The 25,881-nt window shown below is 57.5% G+C and overlaps 1 protein-coding gene across 2 annotated transcripts in view; it reads left to right on the top strand.

The window, feature by feature from the left end:
* IQSEC3 (IQ motif and Sec7 domain ArfGEF 3) overlaps positions 1-25,660 on the top strand; it is a 35,235-nt gene extending 9,575 nt beyond the window's left edge. Inside the window, exons 3-12 of one of the 2 annotated variants that reach the window (XM_024733254.1) lie at positions 8,037-8,159; positions 8,599-8,765; positions 12,757-12,896; positions 14,081-14,206; positions 16,028-16,127; positions 16,261-16,422; positions 19,887-19,979; positions 22,280-22,329; positions 22,412-22,491; positions 25,581-25,660. In XM_024733254.1, the coding sequence (XP_024589022.1) occupies positions 8,037-8,159; positions 8,599-8,765; positions 12,757-12,896; positions 14,081-14,206; positions 16,028-16,127; positions 16,261-16,422; positions 19,887-19,979; positions 22,280-22,329; positions 22,412-22,486 (1,036 nt within the window). In that variant the 3' untranslated portion in view covers positions 22,487-22,491; positions 25,581-25,660. The remainder of the gene's footprint in view (positions 1-8,036; positions 8,160-8,598; positions 8,766-12,756; positions 12,897-14,080; positions 14,207-16,027; positions 16,128-16,260; positions 16,423-19,886; positions 19,980-22,279; positions 22,330-22,411; positions 22,492-25,580) is intronic. The other variant, XM_024733255.1, reaches the window with a different exon arrangement.
* Positions 25,661-25,881: the final 221 nt, after the last annotated feature.

Below are 25,881 nucleotides of genomic sequence, written 5' to 3'. Positions count from 1 at the left end.
TTTTAGGTGTTAGCTCCATTCTAGAGATGGGGAAAATGAGGCCCAGAGAGGCTAAGTGACTTGAACTGAAGACCTATATGGTGGAGACAGGATTCAAACCCAAGGGTGCCTGACACCAAAGGCCTGACTTCTTCCCGTCCTACCCCTGTCACTGGCACAGAGCGTGGGTCTCAAAGCGTGGTCCCCCGAACAGAAGCAGCACCCAGGAGCTCGTTAGCAACGTCGATCCTCGGACTCCAGCCCAGACGCCTGGATTCAGAAACCCTGGGGTGGTGCCCAGCTCCGTGCAGTTGATCAGCCAGCTGGGTGATTCTGGTGCGCCCTCAGGTTTGAGAACCACGGGCAAACAGGGGGCTGCCGGGCCCAGCAAAAGGGTAGTAGCCTCCGCATCCACACGGACTCCCGATTTGTGGGAGCGGTTTCAAGGTGCACCAGCCGCCGTCCCTTCTGAGGACTTCAAACAAGATTTTCTTTTGTCCCCGTGTTGTCACCAGGGACTCTGGCAGGTCCTCCTGCTCTAGTTTCTTGGCCACGTTGCACTTTTCCTGAAAGCCTCGACCTTCGTCTGGCACGTTATGAGTTCCGACTCACAAAAATAACTCCCCAGCGGATGGGGACATTTTTAATAGAATCGGATGAGACAAGAACGGCAGAAGTAACACCCGGGTTCCTCCAGCTCATGGCGGTGGGCAGCTTCGTTTTCCATCCTAATCCTGAAAGCTGGCCCCGGCTCCGCCTGGAGCAGAGACCCACATGGGCACCGCACACACCTCTTCCCGGCCTGGGCCTGTACCTCACCTTCCAGGTCTTCGCTGTCTCTTCCAGACTATTAAAAATCCCTGCTGCTATCACTACCTATTTTCAGCTCCCAACCAGTTCCTTTGTCTGCCAGACACTGTCTTGCTATCGTTAAAAAAAAATAGTGGAGATGACGAAATTCATTTTGATCACACTTGTGTGCTCCGCTTCAGCTCCCTGCTACACAGACCGACGCCACACACGGAGGTGTTAACGAGCAACTTCCTGCAAGGTTGTACCTGTTTATACAGATGCGGGGAACAGCTGTGCTTACGCTTCCCCAGCCCTTGGGAGGGACTTGCCACAGAATCCCACAGAAAGGAGAGGCCGCCCACCCCAGCAAGAGCACCTCCGCAATCACCCGCAGTCAGCGGCCCCTCCGAGGCGGGTCCAGACAGCACCTCAGGAGCTGCCTCTCAGGGCCAGGTCGCCGGGTTCTCAGCACTCACTGGCCTGCGTGGTTGGTTGAAGGAAGTGGCAAGCGCGTGCACTCCAGGCCGCCTCTCTGCCTGTGGTCTGGAATCCACGGAGCCCTTCCCTCGGCAGCCGCGTCCAGGGGTCAGGTCCAGCTGATCGGGGCCCCCAGGCAGAGCTTCCAAAGGCGCCGGCCGCAGGGCTCCTTCCCCAGCTGACCGTGTGCTCACAGCCCCGTTCACTCTTGAGTTTGGTCTGTCACTCACTCATTCATCCACCCCAGGAACGTTTACTGAGTTCATACATACGACAGGGATGCAGAGACCGACTCCGGGCGTCGGGGAGCGTGTGGCCCGGTGGGAGGACAGGCAGATGCTTGGGTGACACGGGAGACACAGCAGAGGCACCGCGGAGGTCGAGGAAGATTCCGGAGAGATGGAAGGCAGACCTGGAGGTTGGGGGTGGGCGGCAGGAAGGAAGAGCAGCGTGTGCAAACCTGGGGCCGTGGGAGAGCCAGGCTGCTGGGCTGGAGTCAGGATGCGGAAGGGGCAGGAGAGTCCGGGAGCAACCAGGGCCGTGCTTTGCTGGGGAGCTCAGGCTTCATATGAGGGGTGTGGGAAACCTCGAAAAAGTATAAGCAGAGGAGTGAGTGACAGGGCCAAATGGCCGTCCTAGAAGTGTTGTTCCGGAAGATGGTTTGGAGGCAGGGAGGCTGGTTCGGAGGCTATTGAAGGACCAGTTGTGGCCAGCTGATGAGGCTCTTACCCTCAGCAGAGGCTGCAGGGAGGGTAGAGGCGGGTGGAGCCCTGAGGCAGGGAGAGGCAGCAGGGTCTGGTGACTGGGGTGGGCGGAGAACAGAGGTGGCCGATCACAGCGAACAGCCTCCTGGGCTGCTGAGAATCCGGAACACTGGGTCTTTCTTTGCTGCAGGCCCACTGGAGTAATCGGTGCAGATTATACCAAATAAACACGTATATATTTTTAGCTTTGAGGGGAGAGCGATGCTGGGTGTGGTGACATTTCATCTGAAGAATTCCTCCAACTAGACATTATCAAATATTTACTCAGAGCAAGTTAAAATATTAAATACTTGGTAAAGCATAAAATATGTCCACCCTGACTTTCCTGCGAGAGATGCCAGCACAACCTGTGGCCTTGTGAAGACTGCCCAAGGACTGACCTTCGCCCTCAGCAGCCCTCATCCACGCTTAGTAGCACCATTACTTAAGGGGGTCTCTTATGAACACTGTAGATTAACAACAAATAACTAGTTCGTGACTAATGGAAAATAACAAGGGTGAGCTCACGGCTACACTTAAGAGTCGTGGCATTCAGAGCCATAGGAATGGGTGAGGCCCCTAGGAAGAGGTTGTAAAGTGGGGGAAGGGACCTGGTGGGCAGCCCTGAGTTAGAGGCCAGGGGGAGGAGGGCCTGCGAGGGAGGAGGGGTGCCTCCGGAGAGGAGAGAGTCAACCTAGGGGAGGGCAATGGGATGGAAACGAGAGAGGCGTGTTCCAAGGAGGGAGTCTTTAACTGCGTTGACGCTGCCAGGAGGCCAGTGTGATGAGGACAGACGTTGGCGCCACTGGACTTGGCAACATGGCGGCCGTTGGTGGCCTTGACAAGAGTTTTAATGGAATGCTGGGGTAGATGCTTGGCTGGAGCGGGTTGAAAAGTGAATGGGATCGAGCAAGTGGAAATAGCATGAGTAGGGATGACTTCTAGAAGTTTGGCTCCAAAGAGGAGTAGAGGGACTTCCCCGGTGGCACAGTGGCTGAGAATCCACCTGCCAATGCAGGGGACACAGGTTCAAGCCCTGGTCCAGGAAGATCCCACATGCCGCGGGGCAACTAATCCCGTGCGCCACAACTACTGAGGCTGCGTGCCGCAACTACTGAAGTCCCGCACCTAGAGTCTGTGCTCTGTAACAAGAGAAGACACTGCAATGAGAAGCCCGTGCAGCGCAACAAAGAGTAGCCCCCACTCGCCTCAACTAGAGAAAGCCCGTGTGCAGCAATGAAGACCCAACGCAGCGAAAAATAAACAAATAAAATTTAAAAAAAGAGGCGTAGAGAAAAGAATTAGTGACTACAGAGCAAAGAAGGGTTGAGGCTGGGTTTTAATTTGTAAAATAGAAAAGGCAAGACTTTGGGTGCTAATGACGTTGATTGAGTAGATACTAAACTGATATGGAAGAACATCTCCAACTTCGTGTGTCCAAAACTGAAGTCTCGATCTCTCCAGCATGTGTGTCCACCCATCTCAAAAACTAGTACCACCAGGCCCCCAGGTGTTCAAGCCCGAGCTCTGAGACTCACGGCCGACTCCTTTTCCCTACCGCCCACATTCCTTCCATCACCTTGTCCCATCAGTTCTCCCTCCAGGATGTCTCTCAGATTCTGAGCTGGCCTGGTCCGTTCAGGTCTGTTCAGGTCCATTCAATTTGTTCCACCTTAGCCAAGGCTCGTCGTCTCTAGCCTGAACCTCTGTAGGTGCATCCTGATGGCCCCCTGCTTCTCTCTTGCTCCTGCCCTTCCTTTTTCATTCATTCTTGCCCAACACCAGAGAAATCATCTTAAAACAAACTGGATCTCATCATGTCTCCCCCTCCCCTCCCCCTCCCTTAATCAGATCCTACTCACCTTTTAGGTCTCTGCTCAAATGCCACATCCCCAAAGAGGCATTTCTGGACACACCAATAAAAAGTACATCTCCTGTGTCCCCTCACAAAACCCTGTCCTTTCCCCACACAGAACTTGTCACGATTATAATGAAATAATTATTTTTGACTCTGCGCTTAATGCCTGTCTCTCTCACTGGGACAGGATCTGTGTTTGTGTTGTTTGCCACTTATTCCAGGTCCCTAGCACAGTGCTGTGTATGCAGAGGTGCTCAGTGCATGCGGGGGGTGGGGGAGGGGGAGGGCAAGTTAGCTACTGGGGGTCAGAGAAAGCCCCAGGAGGCAGAAGGTAGCGGGTCAGGGGTTTGGTCCGCTGCTGTGGGCTCCGTGTACCAGGCCAGCTCAGAGACTGCAGGGTGGCCACATGGCCTCATGTGACTGCTGACAGTGAAACGGCCTTCACCCGAGACTCTGTGATGTGTCCAACTGCCCCTCCTTGGGCCCTCACAGGTCCCACCAGGCATCTGGGTGAGAGAGCAGCCCCCAGCGAGAGATGCATTAGCAACAGCCCCCGAGAGGGAACATGCCAGGAATGCGATGTGTGCGGTGCCCCCTGCAAGGTCAGCTCTCTTGTGAGCTTTGGTTTCCTCATATAATAAAAAATAACAGGGTGATGCATAATATCCCACCGGACTGAGGAGATGAAGTCATTGCCCACTTGGTGAAGCACTGAAAAAAATATTCAGTGAAGGAGGTGCAGAGGGAGCTGCCCACTGGCGTAGACTGGGGAGGGTCTCCCTAGCAGAGGGAACACCAAGCAAGCCCCTTTGCAGTCTCAGTTTTACCTTCTGTAAAATAGGGAGATTATACACCAGAAACGACCACCCAGAAACGTGTGATTTTTTTCACCTTAAAGGTGATCAGAGAGGAGAGGGCTGTTGGCTGTGCTGGTGGAGGTGGCAGAAGGATCTGGAGAACTGCCAGCGGTCTGCTCCCAGCAGGATTTCAGGGTGATGAAGAAGACGGACAGGAGGGGAGGTTTTAGGTGCAAGTGATCTGCAGAACACGGGAAGAACGGGAGACGGGGAGAGGAGAGGAGAGAGAGCCAAGGTCAGGTGCAGGCTGGCACCTTAGGGAGGTGGGGAGGGGCGAGGACCGTGGGGAGTGATTCCTGGATGACGGAGCCCCCGTTACAAGGTGAGGGTCCACCAGGGCATGGCCTCGGCCCGGCCACCTGCCCCAGGAGGGCACTGGTTCCCTGGGAGGCGGGGAGAAGCAGCCAGTCGTGTGAGCTGTATTCCAAAGCCAGCCAGAAACGACGCTGCCCTCCCCTGCTGCCTGCAAGCATCCGCGGAGCCTCCAGAGGCTGCCTGTGGGCCGGCTCTGGGTCTGGGTCCTCATCAGGCAATGTCACGGCGGGGCAAGAGGTCACCTGGCCCAACCCCCAGCTCTACAGACAGGAAACGATTTGCAGGCAGTAGTGTCTTTCCGCCTCTCAAGACAGCTTCTGGGGGTTTTGCAGAAAACGTCTAGATTTTTTCTCAAAGATCTGACAACCCCAGACCACCTGCCCATCAAACAGCGATGCCTGTGGTGGCAACTGCAGGGAGCAAGGCAGGAAATCAGTGTGTGCGTGCGTGCGCGCGCGCATACGTGTGTGTATGCGCACGTGCCGTGGAGAAGGGGTGGGGCTGTCTGTCTCTCCCTCTCGCGCTCCCTCCCTCACCACCCCACCACAAAAGCAGCCCCTGAGAGCCGAGAGGACACGCGTGCTCCCGTGAGCTCCCGGGCTCTCATTTTAAAAGCATCCCCCCGACCTCGCGCTCGGCTCAGCCGTTCGTTTTCAGTTTCTAAGGATCGGCTGGCGAGTTTGAGGGATGCTGATTCCCAGGCACTGCTCTCAATCGTCTAGTTGGTAAATCCGGCGTAGGGCCGGGGCCCTGCATTTCAACCGGCTGCCTGAAGGCTCTGCCATGGGGTCCTGCAAGAGGTGGGCTGTAGAGCCTCCCCAGCCCCCGCACAGGTGTCTGCCCGCAGAGGCCTGCACACCCCGCGCCGTGGGTGGTGTAGCCTGCTGCCTGCTCTGCGGGCTGGCGTTTCCACCCGGCTGAGTCTCCTGCCCTGGTCCTTGACTCTCCGGCTTGTTACTGGAGCTTTCAGCTGCCGCCCCGAGCGGCCAGCATTAGTCACCTGAGTGAAGGGCTGGAAAGCCGGCCGCCGTGCTTGGCTGGGCACGTCCGCCAGCTCCCGGCTGCTCTGCGGCCACCTCCCGCCGCTTCCCTCGGTGCCCATCGTGGGGTCAGCCCCGGTCCAGAGCATGGGGGACAGTCCATGGACAGAGGTTCTGGGAGGGACACCACTGAGGGACACAGGGTGCCGGGACCGTGGGGTTCAGAGTCGTGCAGGGGGGCCAGGTCGGGGGTGGGATGGATGGACTGACAGGGGCAAGTCCTGGACCCCAGACCGGGGGGACCAGGGCCGTTCTGGGGTCCTCCGGGCAGCCGGCCTGTGTGTCAGGGTTGGCCAGGCTGGGGCCCGTTGCCTGGGCCTGGGCCTTGCAGGAGTCGGCGGGGCCCAAGGACGAGAGGCTGCAGTGTGGCTGCCCGCTGCTGTACACCCAGGCCTGCCCAGCCCAGCCGGCCGAGCCTCGTCCCCCTCGTCTGCTCTGCCTTCTCCCTTCTGTCTTTCCCTCTTTCTCCTCTTGTCTCTGTTTTTCTCTTGCTCTCTGTCTCTGTCTCTCCCTCCGTGTCTCTCTCACTCGACTCTCTACCCCCGTATCTTTCGCTGTCTCTGTGTCTCTGGCTCCCTCCCCGGCTCCCGCTCGTGGCCCTCCTGCCGCACCGGTTCGCCCCCTCCGACCGGCATCCTGTCTGGCTCAGTCGTGCTCGATGCGTCCCTCCTGGCCTGGCTGGGCTGGGCTGGGGGACACGCAGCTATGGGCCCTGTGAGGCTGCCCCGAGTTCACCTTCCCTCACCTGGGGACGGCCCAGGGAAGAGGTGACAGGAGCTGCCCTCTCGCCTGCTGGACCTGCTGTCTGTCTCAGGTGCCGAGACGCAGCCCATTCCTACCCTTGGGCCAAGTCCTTGCCTCCCATCTCCCAGTCCCTGCCCCACCCTCTACTGAGGCCGCCAAGCCTGAGAGAAGCCCGGGCTTCACCAAGCTGGGTGTGGCTCCCAGCCTGCAGATGGCCGTCTGCCCTGTCCTGGGGGAAGAGCCCCGGCCCTGCCCTCTCTGGGTGGCCTCGGGACGCCCCTTCCTCCTTGTTCCCCCCAAGAGGAGTGGGGGGAGGCGGGGCCGCCGACCACCAGGGCCCTGACTGCCGCCACGGGGGCTCCTTGCTTTCTCCTAAAAACCGACAGCAGAGCCAGGGTCAAGCGGGGCCCCCCAAGTCTCCCAGGCCGCAGGCAGCCCCAGAGCTGATCACGGAGGAGTTGGGGCCTGCTCAGGGTGGGACAGGTGGGCAGTGGTGTCCAGGGCTGTGACGCTGCTGGCGTCCACCACGGGCTGTGGGAACAGAGAAAGGGCAGGGTGGGGCAGGGTGGGGCAGGACAGAGGGGCGCAGTGCAGCGCGTGGGTGCAGAAGGCGACATGTCCGCTGGGGCCCGCTGCTCACGGCGCTGGAAGCGGTGCACCCCGGGGAGGGGAAGCGTGGATACGCCGGCGGCTGGGAGGGCCTCGGGAGGGAGGGCCAGGAGTCTGCAGACGCTCCGACCTGGGAGGGTGCTGGTGTAAGAGGAGGTTCCCAAACGGGGCGGAACCAGGGAGAAAGACCCCGAGAGGCCTTGGAGAGGACAGAAGAGAAAGCACTGTTCACCGTTTGAACCCCTGACTCTGGGCGCCCTGGGGCTGAGAGGAAAGGACCTGCTTTCGGAGGCAGCAGGCTCAGCCTCCTGGCCCTGGGGCTCGGACAGCTGGCCGCAGCCCTGGACCCCAGGGTCCAGAGGTGGGAGGGAGGCCCTCAGGCGGTGCCTCGCAGGGCCGTCGGGTGGGAGGAGGTGTGACGAGGGTCCTCACGGGCGGTGGAAGGAGACTCTGGGGGTGTGTAGGGTAAGTCACCCCTTGTTGGTCACAGACACCAAGTCCCCCCTCCCCACCAGGGTGGGGCTTACAGCCGCGGGTGGGCCACGCCCTCCTCCCAGCTCTGGTGGGTGGAGCGAGGTTCGGGGCCCACGCCCCTCACGACCCCCTCCCCTCCCGGCCTCAGCTGCGTGGTGGACGAGATGGACTTCTCTGCCATGGAGCTGGATGAGGCCCTGCGCAAGTTCCAGGCGCACATCCGCGTGCAGGGCGAGGCCCAGAAGGTGGAACGGCTCATAGAGACCTTCAGGTGGGACCCTTCCCCAGCCCCACTCCGTTCGCACACACCCGGGACTTGGGGGCGGGGAAGCAGAGTGGCTGTAAGCCTGGGGGCCAGGAGTCCCTGGAGGGCCGGGAGGGAAGCAAAGATGCAGGACAGACCCCTCGGGCTCTCCCTGCAGGCACCTCACCGTCCCCATCGACCAGCACATCTTTCCTGAGCGTCTGTGTGAGGCTGGAACGGGGCCGGGAGTGGGGTTCCGGGGGTCTCTGGGTGTGTGACAGCTGCCCCGTCCCCTCGGAGGGGATGGGGACCGGGGTACGGGGCAGACGGCAGTTGGCGGCAGGAGGGGGAGCCTCCCTGGGCTTAAGCCCTCGGAGGACTGGACACGTTCCCAGGTCCCCCCGTCGCTGGAGCTCAGGGAGGGTGTGGGCCCTCAGCACCCACCCTCACGTGTCTCCCCGCATAGCCAGCGCTACTGCATGTGCAACCCCGAGGTGGTGCGGCAGTTCCACAACCCGGACACCGTCTTCATCCTGGCCTTCGCCGTCATCCTCCTCAACACCGACATGTACAGCCCCAACATTAAGCCCGACCGGAAGATGATGCTGGAGGACTTCATCCGAAACCTGCGAGGTAGAGGGGCGGCGACGGGAGGAGTGGGGACGCTGCTCGGGTCGTTCCGGGAGCCTCAGCCCCGATGCTAGGTGGTCACCCCGGTGGCCAAGGGCACTGCATGCCGCTCTCTGGGCCCGGTCTCGCAGAGCGGCCCTGGGGAAGTTGCTAGCATGCCAGGCATCAGGGGAGTTTCCGGGAGCTGCTGCCACTGTCCTGCGGCAAGCGGCAAGGGCCCCTGGGCGATGCCCCTTGCTCTCTGCGGAACGTCGTCCGTTGGGTGACCTCCGGGCCCCAGGCACCACGGCTGCTGTCTGGGTGGTACTGGCCCTTTCCTGCTCCACGACTTAGGAGAGAAGAGCCACGAGCAGGGCCTTGAGATAAGCTTTATGGCGTTTACCAGACAAGTTGTCTCCTAACTGATGTGTGTTGGATTCAGGTTTCCTGGGTTTCATCGCTTCCTCGTTTTTAGTTTACTTCCAGGGAAAAGGTACACTGGAGACAAACTTTTATTTAAGAGTTTGCATGTCTGGATATGTCTTTTTCTATCCTCAGTCTTGATTGAAACTTTGGCTGGGAGCAGAATTCCCAGTTGGAAACACTGAACTCAGAATTTGGGAGGCATTGCTCCGTTGATTTTTAGGTGTCAGTGCTGCCACTGTTACAATCCCTGACCTCTTGCTTACGTTTCTTTCACTCTCCCTGAACATTTTTAGGTTCTTCTGTTTGTCTTTTGTGTTCTGAATTTTCACCATGATGTGCCCTGTTATGGTCCTTCTTTCGTCCATTGTGCTGGGTACTACGTTCTTCCTTTTAGTCTAGAAACACATGCCTCTGATTGTGGGAAATTTTTTTTTTTTTTCATAGAAAGGAAAGATGCTTTATTCAGAAAAGCCGGCAATCTGGGGAGAAGTGGACCTCTGTCCAGAGACCAACTCTGAAGATTCTGCTCAACCATGACAATTTTTAAAGGGAAAAAGGGGAAGCGATCTCAGTTAATCATTAAAGCAGGAGGTCAGATTCTGTCAGACCTGCTGACTTCTCCTGATTTTCCTTGGGACGCTGGGTTGCTCAGGTGGTCTGTCTGCAATTGGATTCTTTGACCCACGTGGTCTGCCTGTGCCCTCGGGGTCCACCTGCAAATTTACTAAGGGGGACCTAGGGGTAGAGAGTTAGTCGTTCTTTAACTGCTTAATCCTTCATTCTTACTCCTTCTAATCCAGGAAAGGGATCAACAGGTTAAGAGCAAGGCATTTTGTACATTTAGTAAAGCAGAAATCAGGGACTAGGTTGAAAGTGGCTTAGTGATCTCATCTTTATGAGGAAGGTCTGAGGAATACAGGGGTGAACAAACAGAAGAGGGGCAAAGGAGCTGCTTACGGTTTCATCATCTACGTAAGTCAAATCATTGAGCTGTATGCCTTAAACTTACACGGTACTGTGTATCAATTGTATAGCAATAAAACTGGAAGAAACAAAATCAGTTGGTACTTTCAGCTGTATCCAGTTGTTGGTTAACTCACAGATAGACCTGATAATTTAATAGTCACAAAATATTTAACCTCAAATAGTAATTGCAGATCAAATTATTTGTACAGACTCCTTTGCGTCCCTACTGGTAAGGTGTTAAAAATTCTGTAAAGCGTAAAAGTTCTGCCCCATCTGGCAAGTGCCTAGACATCTTCGCATACGCTTATATTATTTTGGAAAACTGCATACATATACTCCAATATACAATATCTCTAATTAGAATTTATCTTCAGGTGGGAACTCCTCTTAAATACTGTATCTGATCATTTTCCCTCTCCATTTTCCATACTCTCCTCTGGAACTCCTATTATTCAGGTGTTAGAACTCCCAGTTTGAGCCTCTGATCGTTAGAGCTCTCTATCTGCCATCTTTGGCTTCTCGTTTGACTTTCTTGAAGATGTCGCTCGGCTTTATCTTTCAAATCTCCTACTGAGTTTTCGTTTCTGCGATCTTATTTTTCATTTTCAGTAACTCTTTTTTGCTAAGTGTTCCTCTTCTACAGCATTTTGTTCCTGTTTTGTAGATGCAGTGTCTTCTTATTCATCTCTGAAGGTATGATGTTTTTTTCTGATGAAACTTGGTTGTCCATCCAGATTTAACAGTGAGCCACTAAAAGGCTGATTAAAACTCTGAGCACGTATGGGGTTGCTGACTGATGGACATTCTCACAGCAAGATTTAGTTGAGCTGTTTCATTGGGAGACCTGACTGCAGAATCTTTAGATATTTTCTCTTGTGCTGGTTGCTTCTTCAAAAGAGAAATGTCCAGTCTGTTGCCCAGAGGGTATGAGTCTGTCTGCCAGTATTCCGAGATCTTTGTGGGAAATGGGTTGAGAGGGTCTCCTAATACGTAGATATCATCTCCATCCCCCAGTTTTCAGCACAGACTCCCACCCTTGGCTGGGCTTGGGATCCCCCAGCCCAGAGTTCCTGGTTCATCCCTTCCAGAGGATGAAGCCTCCATCAGAAGACTGGGCTGGAGGAAGGGGCGGGGATGTCTAATTGCCTTTTAAACTGATTTTCAACTGACTTTCCTGTTTCGAGCCCAACTTCACCTCCACCTGCAGGGGCTGCACCAACTCCAGAGCGCTTGGTGCTTCTGAGCCTCCTAACCTCTCTGCTGGCTTCTGTGTCTTCTTTCCCAGGTTTGCTGATCCATGTACTCATTCACCCACTTCCAGGTCCCCTGGTGCCACTGCCTCTTCCCCCGTCTCTGCCTTTAAAAAAAAAAAAATTCCCTTTCCTAGGGCATTCAGAAGGAGCAGAGGGGGTGCAACCTGCCGTCTTTACCTGGGAGCCCTGTGTGCTCAGTCCCTGGCCTGCTCTTTCTTGCCCCCAGCCTGGCTTCTTCCAGGCCCCTGGGAGCCCGACTTTCAGAACCAAACTCAGATGTGGGAGAAACAGAGTCAATACAGAGGGCCGCTCACAGAAGGTGTAATGTCCTCTCGGCACTTAGGAAAACTCCTTGGAGAGCACTTGCCCGAGATGTTTTATTTTATTTTATTTTTATTTATTTTTTTTTTGCGGTATGCGGGCCTCTCACCGCTGTGGCCTCTCCCGTTGCGGAGCACAGGCTGCGGACGCGCAGGCCCAGCGGCCATGGCTCACGGGCCCAGCCGCTCCGCGGCATGTGGGATCTTCCCGCACCGGGGCACGAACCCGCGTCCCCTGCATCGACAGGCGGACTCTCAACCACTGCGCCACCAGGGAAGCCCAAGATGTTTTATTTTTAATTTTTCCCTCTTAAGAAAAAGGAGTGTATAATCATTAAAGAAAGATTTAGAAAAAGTAGAAAGAAGACTTTTTTTTTTATTGCCTCTGTTTCTACCTTCTGGGGAAAGTTGTTTTCGTGTTGGTATATTTCCTGCTGGTATTTCTTGCTACCAGAGTCTGAAGGTCACTGTGAAGTGGGAGATGGGTGGCAGTCTCCTCACAGCACCGGCACGGGGGCTTCCCCCCTCTCCTTCACTTAATGTCTCACTGCCCACCCACCACCGTCACCCCGTGCTCCCAGCGAGGGGAGAATCTTGTCACCACTCAACGACTAATTGCTGAGCTCCACGCTCCCTACCGGAGGGGAGGGGAGGGCCTGAAGACCGACACAGCGATGCTCAGCGATGCTCCTGGCGGGGCTGGGGTGGAGGTTGTTAAGACGGGAGAACCGGGGGAGCAAAGGCAGGACCACGGAGGCCGCGTTCAGAGATGGGGAAGGAGGCCTGGGAGCGGGGAACGGAGGCTCTGGCTATGGAACAGCAGGAGGGGGCGCTGGGGGCATGTGCTGGGCCCTAGTGTAGTAGCTCTGGTGCCCGGCGAAGGAGTTCATCCCTACTTTAGCGGGTATGGGGAGCCAGCCACTGAAGGCTTCGGAGCGGGGACAGGACAAAATCAAGGCCATTCTTCGGGAGCGGCAGTCAGGTAGGGGGCGCCCCCTCTCTGGCTCCAGGGCCCTGACACCCCTCCCCTTCCCCGTTCCATGGCCGTAGGTGTGGATGACGGGGCTGACATCCCCAGGGAGCTGGTGGTCGGCATCTACGAAAGGATTCAGCAGAAGGAGCTCAAGTCGAACGAGGACCACGTCACGTATGTCACCAAGGTGGAGAAGTCCATCGTGGGCATGAAGACAGTAAGTGCCCACCACAGAGCAGTACTCACTGCGGGGCATCATCTCCCCTCCCGGGGCCGCAGAGGCCCTGTCTCCATCTCCTTCCCTTTCCTTCTTCCTGGCATCCCCTCCACATCTTTCAGAAATGTGTTCCCCTTCTTCACTCACTTGTAGTTACTGTATCCAGTGCCTCCGTGTGCTGTGCGGGGCACCCTCTTCCTTCCACCTGCCCGATTTCCTCATCGCTCCCTGCGACCGGCTCCTGCGGCAGGAGAGATTGAAGTGAAATACTGAGAAAGACTGCCGGGTGCTCTAGGGTCGAAGCATCTGGATGGCCAGATAGGGAGGTTTGGGGTGGTATGGGTGCTGGGCATCCTGGATGGTCCTACTGAATAGGAGGCAGGAAATGGGCTAATGTGGGCTCTCAAATCCTTGGGGTGGCCCCTGAGTTGTAGCCTGTGTGGCAGTTTGCAGCGTTTTCCAAGTTTGCAATGATTTTTAAGGAAGCATCCTCTGTAGACGTCAGCAGGGGCTCTGTATACCGTAGACATAAAGGTCCTGGCCTCCATCGCCCTAACCCTAACCTCCCCAAATCCTTGGCTCAGGGAGCAGTTTGGGGACCTCGTCTGAGGCTCTGTGCTGGACGCTTCCGCCTAGTCGTGCGGGGCCGGCCTTTTCTGGCTGGAGCCTGCTGTGCTGAGGTCAGAGCCTCTGTCAGGTTTGCGGACGCCCCCGGAGGGGGCTGTTTCACACACTGGAGCAGATTCGCGGTGTCCCCGGGACCCCTCCCTCTTGCACACTGGTGCTTGGGTGTACAGCAGAGGAGAGGCACAGCCCGAAGGCCTCGGAGGGACGGAGCGCACAGCCCGAAGGCCTCGGAGGGACGGAGCGCACAGCCCGAAGGCCTCGGAGGGACGGAGCGCACAGCCCGAAGGCCTCGGAGGGACGGAGCGCACAGCCCGAAGGCTCTTTTCGATTTCTTTTCCCTGCCTTTTATCTGCTCACTGCGTCCAGCACTGTGAAGCCCTCTGGCCCAGCCCTGCTCCCTAAGGAGGCCGAGGAAGGGGAGAGAGCACGGGGGAGGAAAGAGGGAGGGTCAGGGCCAACCTGGGCCTGCATCTGCTCTTCTGCAAAGTGGGCGCTGGGGGCAGGAGGGCTGTGACCTCGGCGGCTCCCCCCGCTGTGAGCGCTGTGCCCCGGCCCAGGTGCTGTCAGAGCCCCATCGCCGCCTGGTCTGCTGCAGCCGGCTCTTCGAGGTGACGGATGTGAACAAGCTGCAGAAGCAGGCCGCACACCAGAGGGAGGTGTTCCTCTTCAACGACCTGCTGGTGGTGAGTGGGGACCCCCAGAGGGCCGGAGGCCCCGAGGGCTCCGAGGGCACCCTGCCCCCCAGGATGCCATGATGCTGCATACCCAGTGGCTGGTTTTCCAGTGTGGGTGTGAGGTAGCCCAGGCAGATATGATCCTTCCTACTTTGTTAGTTATGAAGCCGAGGCACAGAGAGGTTCATGGTTCCCAGGTCCTGGTGCGAATGGATTAGATCCCAGAGCCTCTGCATCCCCCTCATTGTGGGGAACCTGGGGCTGGAGGGTACAGGGCTGCACGTCCGTCCCACAGCCTGGGAAGCGCAGGAGGCCTGAGGGGGGCCCACACTGTCCCTGGGCCCAGGGGGGATGCTGGTGTATGTGTGGGCGTGTGTGTGCGTGCGTGTGTGTGTGTGTGTGTGTGTGCGCGCACGTTTGTGGGGTGCTCGGCCTTTGCTCTTTGAACACAGGTATCCATACAACAAATATTTAATGAGTACCAACTATGTCCCAGGCAGTGTTCTAAGTGCTGCGAAGCAGAGTGAACAGGGTCTGGCTTCTGTCTTTTCCTCAAACCCCATACCTTCTCCATCCACAAGTCATACTGGCACTACCTCGAAAATTGTCCCAAATCCAACGCTCCCCGCCTGAGGTCCACCTCCGCGGAGTAAGCATCGCCAGCTCCCAGACCTCACCTCCCTCCGCGCCTCTCCTCTGCCGCCCGCCCCCTGCCCCACCAGCTGCCTCCCCAGGCCAACCCCAGGCTCCGTCCGTCTCAGGCCTTAATCTTGTGGCTCCATCGTCTGCTTGCAAAGCTCCCCAGACCTTGCGCGACCCCCTGCCTCTCCTCATGCAGTGCAGATGTCCTCCCCCCACCTCACAGGTGGCCTGCCCAGCCACCGTCTTGTCCTGACCCTACTTCTTCTTCAAAACACCTACCAGTTTCTGCAGTTACCCTATGTATCCGTTTCTTCCCGTTGCTTTTTGGCTTACTATGCAATGATGGATTGATCCATTGATTGATTTATGGACCCTGAGGGTCCTCCTCCCCGGAGGGAGGCACCCTGAGGCCGGGCTCCCCCGTCCTCTCCTGTGTCCCAGAGCCCAGCTCAGAAGGTGCCGAAGAAACATTTGTACACCAAGCAACTGCTACCTCAGCTTGCGTTTCAGGAGACAAGGGAGGTAGAAAATAATTAAGAAGACAAACAAGATGATATCAAACCGGGGGAAGGTGCCGTGAAGACAACAAAGCAGGGTGATAGGTTGGAGTAGCTGGTGTTAAGGTGGATTTTTTTTTTTCTCTTATTTTGTTTTTGTTTGTTGTAAAGGCTGGTCAGGGAAGGAATCTCTAAGGAGGCGGCATTTGAGTTAAGATCTAAGTAATGAGAGTAACCCAACCACGCAAGAAGCTGCAGGGCGAGTTGTGGAAGGAAATAGCAGGTGCAAAGGCCCTGTGGTAGGACTGGGCCTGCCCCGTTCAAGCTACAGGAAGCGCAGCATGGACTGAACATAAAGCCAGAGTAAGGCAGGGACCAGACTAGGTGGGGCTTACAAACCAGGGCATGAAGTGTGGACTGGCCTCTAAGTGCTGTGGGAATGGCCACTGGAGCATTTTGTGCAGTGAAGACTGTATTTTGATACTGTGTCTGTACATATGTATGTGTGTGTACACGTGTATATGTGTGTGAATGTATCCTAAGTGCGTAAGTGGGCATGTGTGTGCATGTCTCTTTTTGGGTGTTTACTTATGTTCACAAGAGCCCTGGGTGTTCACTCATCCAGGTGTGTAAGGCACGTTTATACACACACACACCTGTCAGTGCACGGCTGTTCCCCTGTCTTGGACAGATTCTCAAACTCTGCCCCAAGAAGAAGAGCTCCTCCACGTACACCTTCTGCAAGTCCGTGGGCCTCCTGGGCATGCAGTTCCACCTCTTTGAGAACGAGTGTAAGTCTCGGTCACCCGTGGATGTGGCAGAGGGCGGGGGGGGTGCAGGGGAGGGGGAGGGGCAGGCGCTCCAGAGGCCCCCTCCTCACCTGCGGCTGCTCACGGCCTGTGGGGCCTGGGGTCTGGTTTCCAGATTACTCTCACGGCATCACACTGGTGACCCCGCTCTCGGGCTCCGAGAAGAAGCAGGTGCTGCACTTCTGCGCCCTGGGCTTGGACGAGATGCGGAAGTTTGTGGAGGACCTGAAGGAGTCCATCGCGGAAGTGACGGAGCTGGAGCAGATCCGGATAGAGTGTAAGGACGCAGTGACCCCAGAGCCTCCGTGCGGCCGGGCTCTGGTCAGCGGGAGCAGGGTCGCTTGCAGACAGACACTCCCTGCACCCCTGCGGAGGGTGTGTGGGCGCGCCAGGCCCCTCCTGCCCTCCAGAGCCCTCCCTGCCTCAGCCCCACGGCACCATCATGGCTGATGGATGCCTCACAGTTAAGGCGAGGTACCTGAGGGTGTACACATGCGTGTGCACATGTAGCCAGGCCGTGGGGCGGCATGTGGGCCCCTCGGAACGGAGAACTCTGCTGGGTTTGACCAGGACCAGCGAGCGAGCCGGCCCTAAAGGCAGGCTTGCAAACCGAGGAGGTCCGGGCCTGGAGCACTTCTTCCCACCCAACCTCCCTGGCAGCCTCTTCCCCTGACCCAGTCCAGATTCACACGTCACACCCGGTTGTTTCATGGTTTTCATCTCTTCTAACCTAGAATAGCCCCCCACTTAATTTTTTCATAACGTCATCTCCTTGAAGAGTCCAGTCTGGCTTTCTGACTGTCCCTCGTCTTGGAGTTGTCTTTCTGGCCTCCAAGGAGTGCCTCTGTTCCCGATTGCTCCCGTTCAGGTACTGTAGACAATCTCTGCGCCTCTTCATCTGTCCCGGTGTTTTACTGGTCACCTCTTGGTTCAAGAAAAGAGCAGTGACGCCCTGTGGTCCCTGCCCACCTGCAAGCTTTCCTGGTGAGGTATTGCAGTGGCTTCAAAGAGGCTTTAAAGGAAAATTAAGTAAGAATGGATTCAGAAACTAAAACAAAATAAAAACAGACTCCAGGTCTGCCTTACATGGCCACTTAGTTGAAAAGTATTTCTAAATTGGCATAAAGCCCTTGGGCAGGAGGAAAGGCGGTGGGAGTTTCTGAGCACGGGCCGATGCGCCAGGGCGGTGCTATTTCATCAGCATCTTTGGAGCACCTACTGTGTGCCAGGTGGTTTGTTGAGGTGTTCACGGGGAGGCTGCAAGGCAGGTGTTGGCCCCCACTTCACGGATGGGACTCAGAGCAGTTAAGGGATGCGTCTAAGGTGCATATTAGAAGCGGAGGATCTGGCCGTTGCAGTGAAGTCTGATTCTAAGGTTCATGTACTTTCCACCCTGAAAATGAGAGGGCAGCTTCTGTTTATAATTTCCTAAGGAAACAACGAAATCAGGTTAAAACAAAAACTCACCAGGGACTTCCCTGGTGGCGCAGTGGTTGAGAATCTGCCTGTCAATGCAGGGGACACGGGTTTGAGCCCTGGTCTGTGAAGATCCCACGTGCCGTGGAGCAACTAAGCCCGTGCGCCACAACTACTGAGCCTGCGCTCTAGAGCCCGCGAGCCACAACTACTGAAGCCCGCGTGCCTAGAGCCCGTGCTCTGCAACAAGAGAAGCCACCGCAACGAGAAGCCCGTGCACTGCAACGAAGAGCAGCCCCCGTTGGCCGCAACTAGAGGAAGCCTGCGCGCGGCAACGAAGACCCAATGCAGCCAAAAATAAATAAATTAAATTAAAAAAAACCCACCTCACCAGACCAGACTGTGAAACTAACTCAGTATCACCTGGTACAGGGAGGGTGTAAATTCCCCTTCTGATCTCAGTCGGCGACGTGAGTTCAGGGGTGTGACAGACAGACTCTTTTCAATGCCACCTTTGCTGTTGATCTAGAACATTCTCAGAGACACACCCTCTTGTCAGTATGTCCTAGATGGGTCCGCACAGCCGCGGAGCACAGAGCCCACGGGTGGGCACCAGCATGGCTGCCAGAAGTCCCTTTCCCCATCAGCCTGGGAGCAGCACGTCCTGCCCCTCCAAGTACTAAGGAGAAGATGTCGCCAAGATCCGTGTGCTGAGGGCAGGAGAGCAGGGACCAGGCTCATGTCTGGAGAGAAAGGGAAGAAAGCTGAGGAAAGAGGAAGGGCTGCTCAGAGAGGCAGGGAAAAAGGAAGTAGAAAACAGGAAAAAGTAGCCACAGCTCCCGTTTCTCGAGCACCTACTACTACATGCCCACACTGGGCTGAATGCCGAGCCTATTGTATGAACTGTTGCTACATCTTTCCAGGAGGTGAGAATTATTATCTTCATGTTGCAAATAAGGAAACTGAGTCTAACAGAACTTAAGGAAGTTGTCCAAATTCATGCAGTCATTGACAGGACAAGACTGGCACGCAGGTTCCTCGGATGCCTTGCTTGTAATTACAGTGTTAACTTCTCCAAAGCCAAGACGGCCCCTCTGGGGAGAGAGAGCCACTCTCACTTCAGTAAAAATATTGAGTATTGCTTGATGGTGTGACTCGGGCAATCGGCACAAATGGTTCTGGTTTGGGGTTTGCAGGCCGGTGCCCCCAGATTACAGACGACTAGACAGGCAGAAAATGGGACCCAAGAGAGTAGCTTTAATACAAGGAACTCGAGTGATGTCTCCTGGAAAAGAGGAACGGAGGAGAGATTTAATAACGGCTGTCAAATCTCCAAGGAGGGTAACTGGCCGTTCTCCAGCACCACCGAGAAAAGACAGAAAGAACAGGTTTACAGTCTAGAGAGAGGAATTAAAGCCGAGTAGCCAGCCAGACCTCTGCCGGAGCCCCGGGCGACTGGGACCTCCTCGTCGGGGGAGCTCAGCCAGCTGGCTGGACGGCACCAGCGGTGCTGAGGCTGCTATACCACGTGAGCCTTTGATGTCATCACAGGAGCTGATGTTTACTGAGCCCTTGCAACATCCAGGCCTGGTTCTAAGTGCCTTAATGTCTTTCCTCCTGTGATCCTCTTTTTTTTTTTTAAATAAATTTATTTATTTATTTATCTATTTATCTTTTATTTTTGGCTGTGTTGGGTCTTTGTTGCTGCACGCGGGCTTTCTCTAGCTGCGGCAAGCGGGGGCTACTCTTCGTTGCAGCACACGAGCTTCTCATTGTGGAGTACGGGCTCTCAGCATGCAGGCTTCCGTAGTTGCAGCATACGGGCTCAGTAGTTGTGGCGCACGGGCTCTAGAGCGCAGGCTTCAGTAGTTGCAGCATATGGGCTCAGCTGCTCTGCGGCATGTGGGATCTTCCCGGACCAGGGCTCGAACCCATGTCACCTGCATCGGCAGGCGGATTCTTAACCACTGCGCCACCAGGGAAGTCCCCTCCTGTGACGGTCTTAATGACACTCTGAAGTGGACACTGCAGTCCCCTTAAGGGAGGCACAGAGAGGACAAGTAACCTGCCTGAAGCCACACAGCCAGGCAGCATCAGAGCCAGGATGCAGACCCAGGCTGTTGCCTCCCTCTTATCAACCTCTTGCACCTCCTCTCTGGCTGCCAGAACAGGTGCTGCCAGCCCCGGCATTGAGGCTGACGTGGAGTGGGTGCCGTATGTTTGGGAGCCCCTCGTCCTCCTCCTGCCCTTGTTTCATTTCTCCTCTCCCCTCTGTGTGCTAGAGGTCGGGGTTTCTCTCCATTCACGAGCCTCTCCGTTCCCCAGGGGAGCTGGAGAAGCAGCAAGGAACGAAGACTCTCTCCTTCAAGGCCGGGGGAGCCCAGGTGGAGCCACAGTCGAAGCAGGGATCGCCCACAGGTGAGTTCCAGACCTGCGGCCCTGGCCCACGTGGAGGCCACTCAGCGACCCTGGCCTTGGGGTCCTGGGGATTCGGGTGAGGGAAAGGCTCGTTTCCGTGGCCTCATCTGCTGGGTCTTTAGCAGTGAGACTGAGGGGGAAGGTGAGAGAGAAACGTGTCCACTTAGAAAGGTCACTGTTCCCCCTGGAGGCATCAGGCTCAGGGTCCCAGTGCCCGCCTGTTCCCTCCGCACACCGGGGGTTAGGGCTGTGGGAAAGGGAAGCCACGTGAGGAAAAAGTGCCGTGTCTGTGGCTGGGAGCAGGTGAGAAGGCAGGCGGCCAGAAGGGTCTGGAAATCTTGATCTGCCCCATCAAGACCTTCCCCTAATGAGCCAACATCACTCTCTAATCCCAGGCCCGAGTCAGCACCCCGAAACCCAGATGAACCCTCAAACCCAATTTCTCAAATGATTTCTTCAAGTTGAATTTTCACTCCAGAGAAGTCAAGCCAGCTTCAGATTTTGTATCACCTTTGGCCACGTTCTCTAGACCCACTTCACCCCTGCTCCATCTGCCCCAAACAGAAAAGAATTAGGAGAGGTGGCATGAGAATTAAATCCCATCCCAGCAAACCCCAGCGAACCATCCAGAACTGTTCACTAATTAATTCAGTCCTTTATTCCTACATTTAATGAACACTTACTGAGTGCCTGCTGTGTGCCTTGTGCTAAGCCCTGGAAAGCCAGGGTCCCAGCAAGACGTCAGCTTGTGCTGAGACACTCCAGTGGGCTCCATGCTGGTTCCAAACCCCCGGTTACGGCCGTGGCACCGAGATGCTGTATCAGCATCACAGGACTGGTCACACCAGCTGGGAGAGGAGATTTGTTTTCCAAGCAAGACTCGGGGCTCTTTTAGCTCATGGAGACCCTCACTGTGGTGTCTCCTCGGTGTATGGGTCTGACCTGCCACCATGTGTTCATAATTCTCCACCTGCCCTGGTTTTCAGCTGGCCCTTCATTTCTTTCTTTCCTTTCTTTCTTTTCTTTCTTTCTTCCTTCCTTTCTTTTTCTTTCTTCCTTCCTTCCTTCCTTTATAAATTTATATTATTTATTGATTTTTGGCTGTGTTGGGTCTTTGTTGCTGTGCGCGGGCTTTCTCTAGTTGCAGCGAGCGGGGGCTACTCTTTGCTGCGGTGCGCGGGCTTCTCATTGTGGTGGCTTCTCTTGTTGCAGAGCATGGGCTCTAGGTGCGCAGGCTTCAGTAGTTGTGGCACATGGGCTTAGTTGCTCCGTGGCATGTGGGATCTTCCTGGACCAGGGCTTGAACCCGTGTCCCCTGCATTGGCAGGCGGATTCTTAACCGCTGCGCCACCAAGGAAGTCCTGGCCCTTTATTTCTACAAGGTCAGAGTACACGCTTGTTTTCACAGCTGTGTAATAGAGTCAAACCTCAGCTGTGATTGATTCCCGGACACCCTGCCCCACTCCACTCTCTGCAGCCCAGCCCGCCTCTTTGGGAAGCTGCAGCCCTTGGCCAGGCCCTGATGTGTATCTCCGGGGCCTTGTCCATCAGTTCCCTCCCCAGCTTCCTCTTGTGCTACAGAGAGCAGAGGGATGTGCACAGCAAGGGAACTAGCACCCTCCCCAGGTGTGTGAGAAATCAGAGGGGCCCCGGCCGAGGGCTCTGGGGTGCCTGCTGGGGGTAGGGGTGGGAGTCAGGGGTGACTGAGCCAGAAAAAATCATCAAGCTGTCCCCGGGTGTCTGCAGGGTCCCTGGTGCTGTGCCAGGCCCATCAGGAAGCCCTGGTAGCAGTCAGAGCCATTATCAGCTATTTGTGCCAGGCCCTGCCCTGTGGCTCGTGCAGCTGAATCCTCACTGCTCAGCTAAGGAGCAGGAACAGGAAAGGAACGTGGCCCCTCCCTCTCGGAGCCTGTGCCACAGACACAGAGGAGCCCCCTTTTGCTCTGGGAACCAAGAACCAAGGCCTCCTCACAACCAACCTGCACAGTCCGTATGGGGCGCTCTGACTGTGGGTAAAGGAGACTCCACAATACCCAGCAAGGAAAAACGTCAGAGACCTTCTAGTCCATGAGGGCCCAGAGAGGTGTAGCATCTTGCCCAAGGTCACACAGCTAGTATGTGGCAGAGCTGGGCTCAGACGCCCAGTCCACTGCCCCCGGAGTGGTGGGGGTCCTGGAGTCTCCGGCCGCCGCACTGAATTGCAGGGAGGCTTGGTTGGGGGCTGCGGGGGTGGCGGAGACAGGGCTTTGTGGGGGACAGGGCCAGGTGGAGAGTGAGCCCTGTGCTCTTTGCATTCAAAGCCAAAAGGGGAGCGGCGCCGGCAGAGAAGGCGGTGGAGAGCACAGCGGAGGTGAGTGGAGGCCTGGTTGCCCAGGTGAGTGAGTCTGTGCCCCCTGCCCTCCTCTCACTGTCTCTGTTGTTTCTCTTCTCAGGTTTTAATCAATGCCTCCCCAGCCCGACTCACCATTTTACCAATTTCAAGAGATACAATTAAAAGTTACTGCTAGCATGGGTAATCCCACTCTTCCAGCACCTAATCAAGCCACAGTGCCCCCTCCCATTCCCCAGCCCGCCCTCCCCGCCGAGCCCCCCAGGCCGAGCTCCCACACTAATGCGTGCAGATAAAGCCCCCAATGCCCCCATCGCATCCCTCCCACAGTCCCCCGAATCCGCCGCCCGCACACTGCCGTGGTCCTGATGCTCCCGTATCAGAGACCAAGGTTCCCTCCTCCACATCTTGCCAGCCTCTGTAGCAGGGAGCCTGGCCCCTTCGAGAATCACCCCTTAGGTCTGTTGCCCGAGTGAGCACGGCGGGGCAGACCCTGCCCTCCTGGTTGCCTCTGGGCAAAGTGGAGGCGGTTGGGAGGGTACAGTTTCCGCCCAGGACAGCTGGTCCATCTGGAAAGCTGGCCACGGGGTGGGATGTGCAGGAGGAGGTGAGGCGGGGCGGGGGTGGGGTTGTCTTAGGGCTTCTCCTGGAGCGGGGCGGGCGGCTGCTGCATCTGAAGACTGTCCACGTTGGAGGGAGGGGACTGGAGAAGTAGCAGCGGCAGCGGGTGCCCACCAGGCCCCTGGCGGCCACCTGGGACGGGGCATGCAGTTGCCCCGCAGGCCTGCTGGGCCCCAGCCCTCCCCACTGGCTCCCCTCGGACCCTGGTGAGCCCCTCACTCCTTTCTGCCAGGCCTCCAGGGACCCTCACTGCTCACACAGACCCTCACTCCAAGCTGGAGGAGCCCCAACTTCGGGCTCTGAGGGAGGAGCCCTGCCCCCAGCCTAAGCTTGGGGAAGCCCCAGGACACCCCAGAAAACGGCAGCTTCTCCTCTCCCTCCCCCGCCTGCCCCCACACCTGTGTCTGGAGGAGGCACCTTCACACGAAGGAGCTTCCTGCCCCAGCAGCTGACAAGCCCCCAGGGTGGGTATTCCATCCCCTGCCCCTCCTCTGGCCATCATGCCGCAGCTGCCCGTTCTCCAGCCTTGCAGATAAACACACGAAGTTACCAGCCCTTCCCTTCGGTTTGTTCCACCAGCCCTGCCTGTGGCTTAGCACCGCCTGCCCAGGGAGGGCCGCGATCTGGGGACCATTATCCCCTCCTCCCCGGCCCAGAGGGCCACGTGGCTATCTGCAAGGCTGCCACCCCGGCTAGTCCCAGGGCTCTGACAGCCTCTGCTCCCCTGCACAGAGGCGGCCTCACTGCCGGCCTCTCGGCTGGACCCTGAGCTCCCGCGTCCTCCACCCGCTCTGTCCTTGCCTGGCCACCCCGCCGGCAGGCGCTTCTCCAGCCTGTCTGAGCTGTCAGGCCTGCTACCCATGTTCCATCTTCTCTCCCTCTCTCTCCCTCTCTCTCTTCTTTCTTTCATCAGCAGGGAGGTGGGAAGGGGGTCAGAATGAGGGAATGTTTTGCTGTCACTTCCTGCTTTTCACTTACTGACCGGAGGGAGGTGCAGACAGTGGAGGGGGAGGGGGGAAGGGGAGGCGAAGAGGAGGTGCAGGGTGAGGCCAGGGCTGCGGCCACAGCGGGGCTCGGAGGGTCTGGACTGGGGCGGCCAGGCCTTTGCCTGGGGAAGGGCAGCTGTAAGGTCTGGGGGCGGAGAGCAGAAGGCCTGCCCCGCTGTCTCAGGCCACTTTCTCCCAGGGAATAACTCAGAAGACAAGCAGGTGGGGAAAGGAGCCGCACCCACCCCTCCCCAGCAGCAGTGGACAGAAGGCTTCTGTCCCAGTGAGGACCACAGAGGGCTCCCCGAGAGGGAGGTGGACGCAGCCCTGCTCTCGGCCCACCCCAGGGCTTGGCAGGGCACCAAGGGGCTCCGGGGCTCCTTTGATTGATTGGGAGGCGGGGGAAGCTCAGGCTTAGAACACACTGCTGAGGCTGGAGGTTGAGAATGGAGAGTAGAGCCTGCAGCCCCCGGAGCTTGGCCGTGGGGGCTTGTGAAAACCCAAGGGCAGAGGAACGGGGCTGGAGAGCCGAGCAGCCCACCAGGGCAGTGCCCGGACCCAGGAGGGGGCGTCCCTGAAACTGCACCTTTTGCCAGTAAATAGGGTCAGGCTTAGGGCTCTGAGATGGTTTAGGGCAGGGCCCTCCTGGTCTAGACCTGGCCATAGGATCCCCTCCCCTGCAGCCTCGGTTTCCGCCCCCCGTGCACTGAGCAGCGGGCCTGGGTCGTGGTACCCAAGGGCATCCTCAGAGAGAAGGGTCTCAGCCACTCCCTGAAGGGCCCAGGTGTCGGAAGGGGATCGTGTGTCGTATCTACAGGCTGGTGAGCTGGAGGGATGAGGAATTAAACCCCTCTCCTTCCAGAATCCTCCTATTTCTTCTACCTCCCCTGCTAGCAAGAGGAGGCCAGGCTGGTTCCCAGTGCCCTCCATGGGCCACCCCCTCATGCCCCACCCAAGGGGGAAAGATTAGAGCCCTTTCTGGGTTCCCCCTCCTGCAGCGGGACGGATTTCTCCAGGGCCCAGTTTGGGCCAGAAGGGCAGCTGGGGACCTGGCTCTGGCCTTGGCCGCTCTCGAATGTGTGGGCACAGCCCTGGGGAGTCTGGGAGGATGGGGCAAGTCCACACCACCCCTCGGGGTCCGTGGCATTCCAGGGTTTGGACACCTTTGTGATTCACAGTGATGAGAAGGCCTCCCTTTAAAAAGCTGGTGGGAGGGTTAGGGGCTTGCAAAGCTCCAAGCCAGCTGACTCCGGACCCTGTCCCCGTGTCCGCTGCACACCCCTGGGAGGCAGGGCGCAGGCAGATACCCCTGCTTTCCCAGCTCGAGGTTGGTGGGAAGGCGGGTGGGTGCCCACCTGGGGCCCAGGGCCACCCAGCAGGACCTGAGTCCATCGGTCCAGCCGCCCATCCCACAGAAGGAGCCAGGCCGCTCAGGCTGGGTAGAGCACAGCGTCTCTGGACTCCACCCAGGCTCAGCGCCTCTGCCTGCCAGCTGGGTGCCCTCTGGGTGGCGGAGAGATGGGCAGCGGGCCGAGGTGAGGGCTGCGAGCCCCCAGTGGGCACAGGGGCTGGGGAAGGGGGGAAGGGAGGCCCAGGGTGGCCAGTCCTAGCAGCTGGGACTTAGTCTTGTAACATTACATGCTTCTCTGGCTGTTTCTAAACTAGGTGTCAATTCACAACAGGCTTCAAACGTCCCAGCACTACTCCGGGCTGGGGGCCGAGAGGGGAGCGCCAGCGCCAGACCTGCAGCCTAGCCCCTCGAGGGAGCAGCCCCCTCTGCTGCCACCACCGCCGCCCACAGCCCCCGGGACCCTGGTGCAGTGCCAGCAGATTGTCAAGGTCATCGTCCTGGACCAGCCCTGCTTGGCCCGCATGGAGCCCCTGCTGAGCCAGGCCCTATCCTGCTACACCGCGTCCTCCTCCACGGCCCTGGGCGGCCCGGGCTCCCCCGTCAAGGCGGCCCACC

Source organism: Neophocaena asiaeorientalis, unplaced genomic scaffold (genome assembly GCF_003031525.2).
Source record: "Neophocaena asiaeorientalis asiaeorientalis breed wild unplaced genomic scaffold, Neophocaena_asiaeorientalis_V1.1 scaffold150, whole genome shotgun sequence".
NCBI classification, from domain to species: domain Eukaryota; kingdom Metazoa; phylum Chordata; class Mammalia; order Artiodactyla; family Phocoenidae; genus Neophocaena; species Neophocaena asiaeorientalis.
The sequence above is the reverse complement of the archived record's forward strand: the minus strand, read 5'-3'. Positions and strand labels throughout refer to the sequence as shown.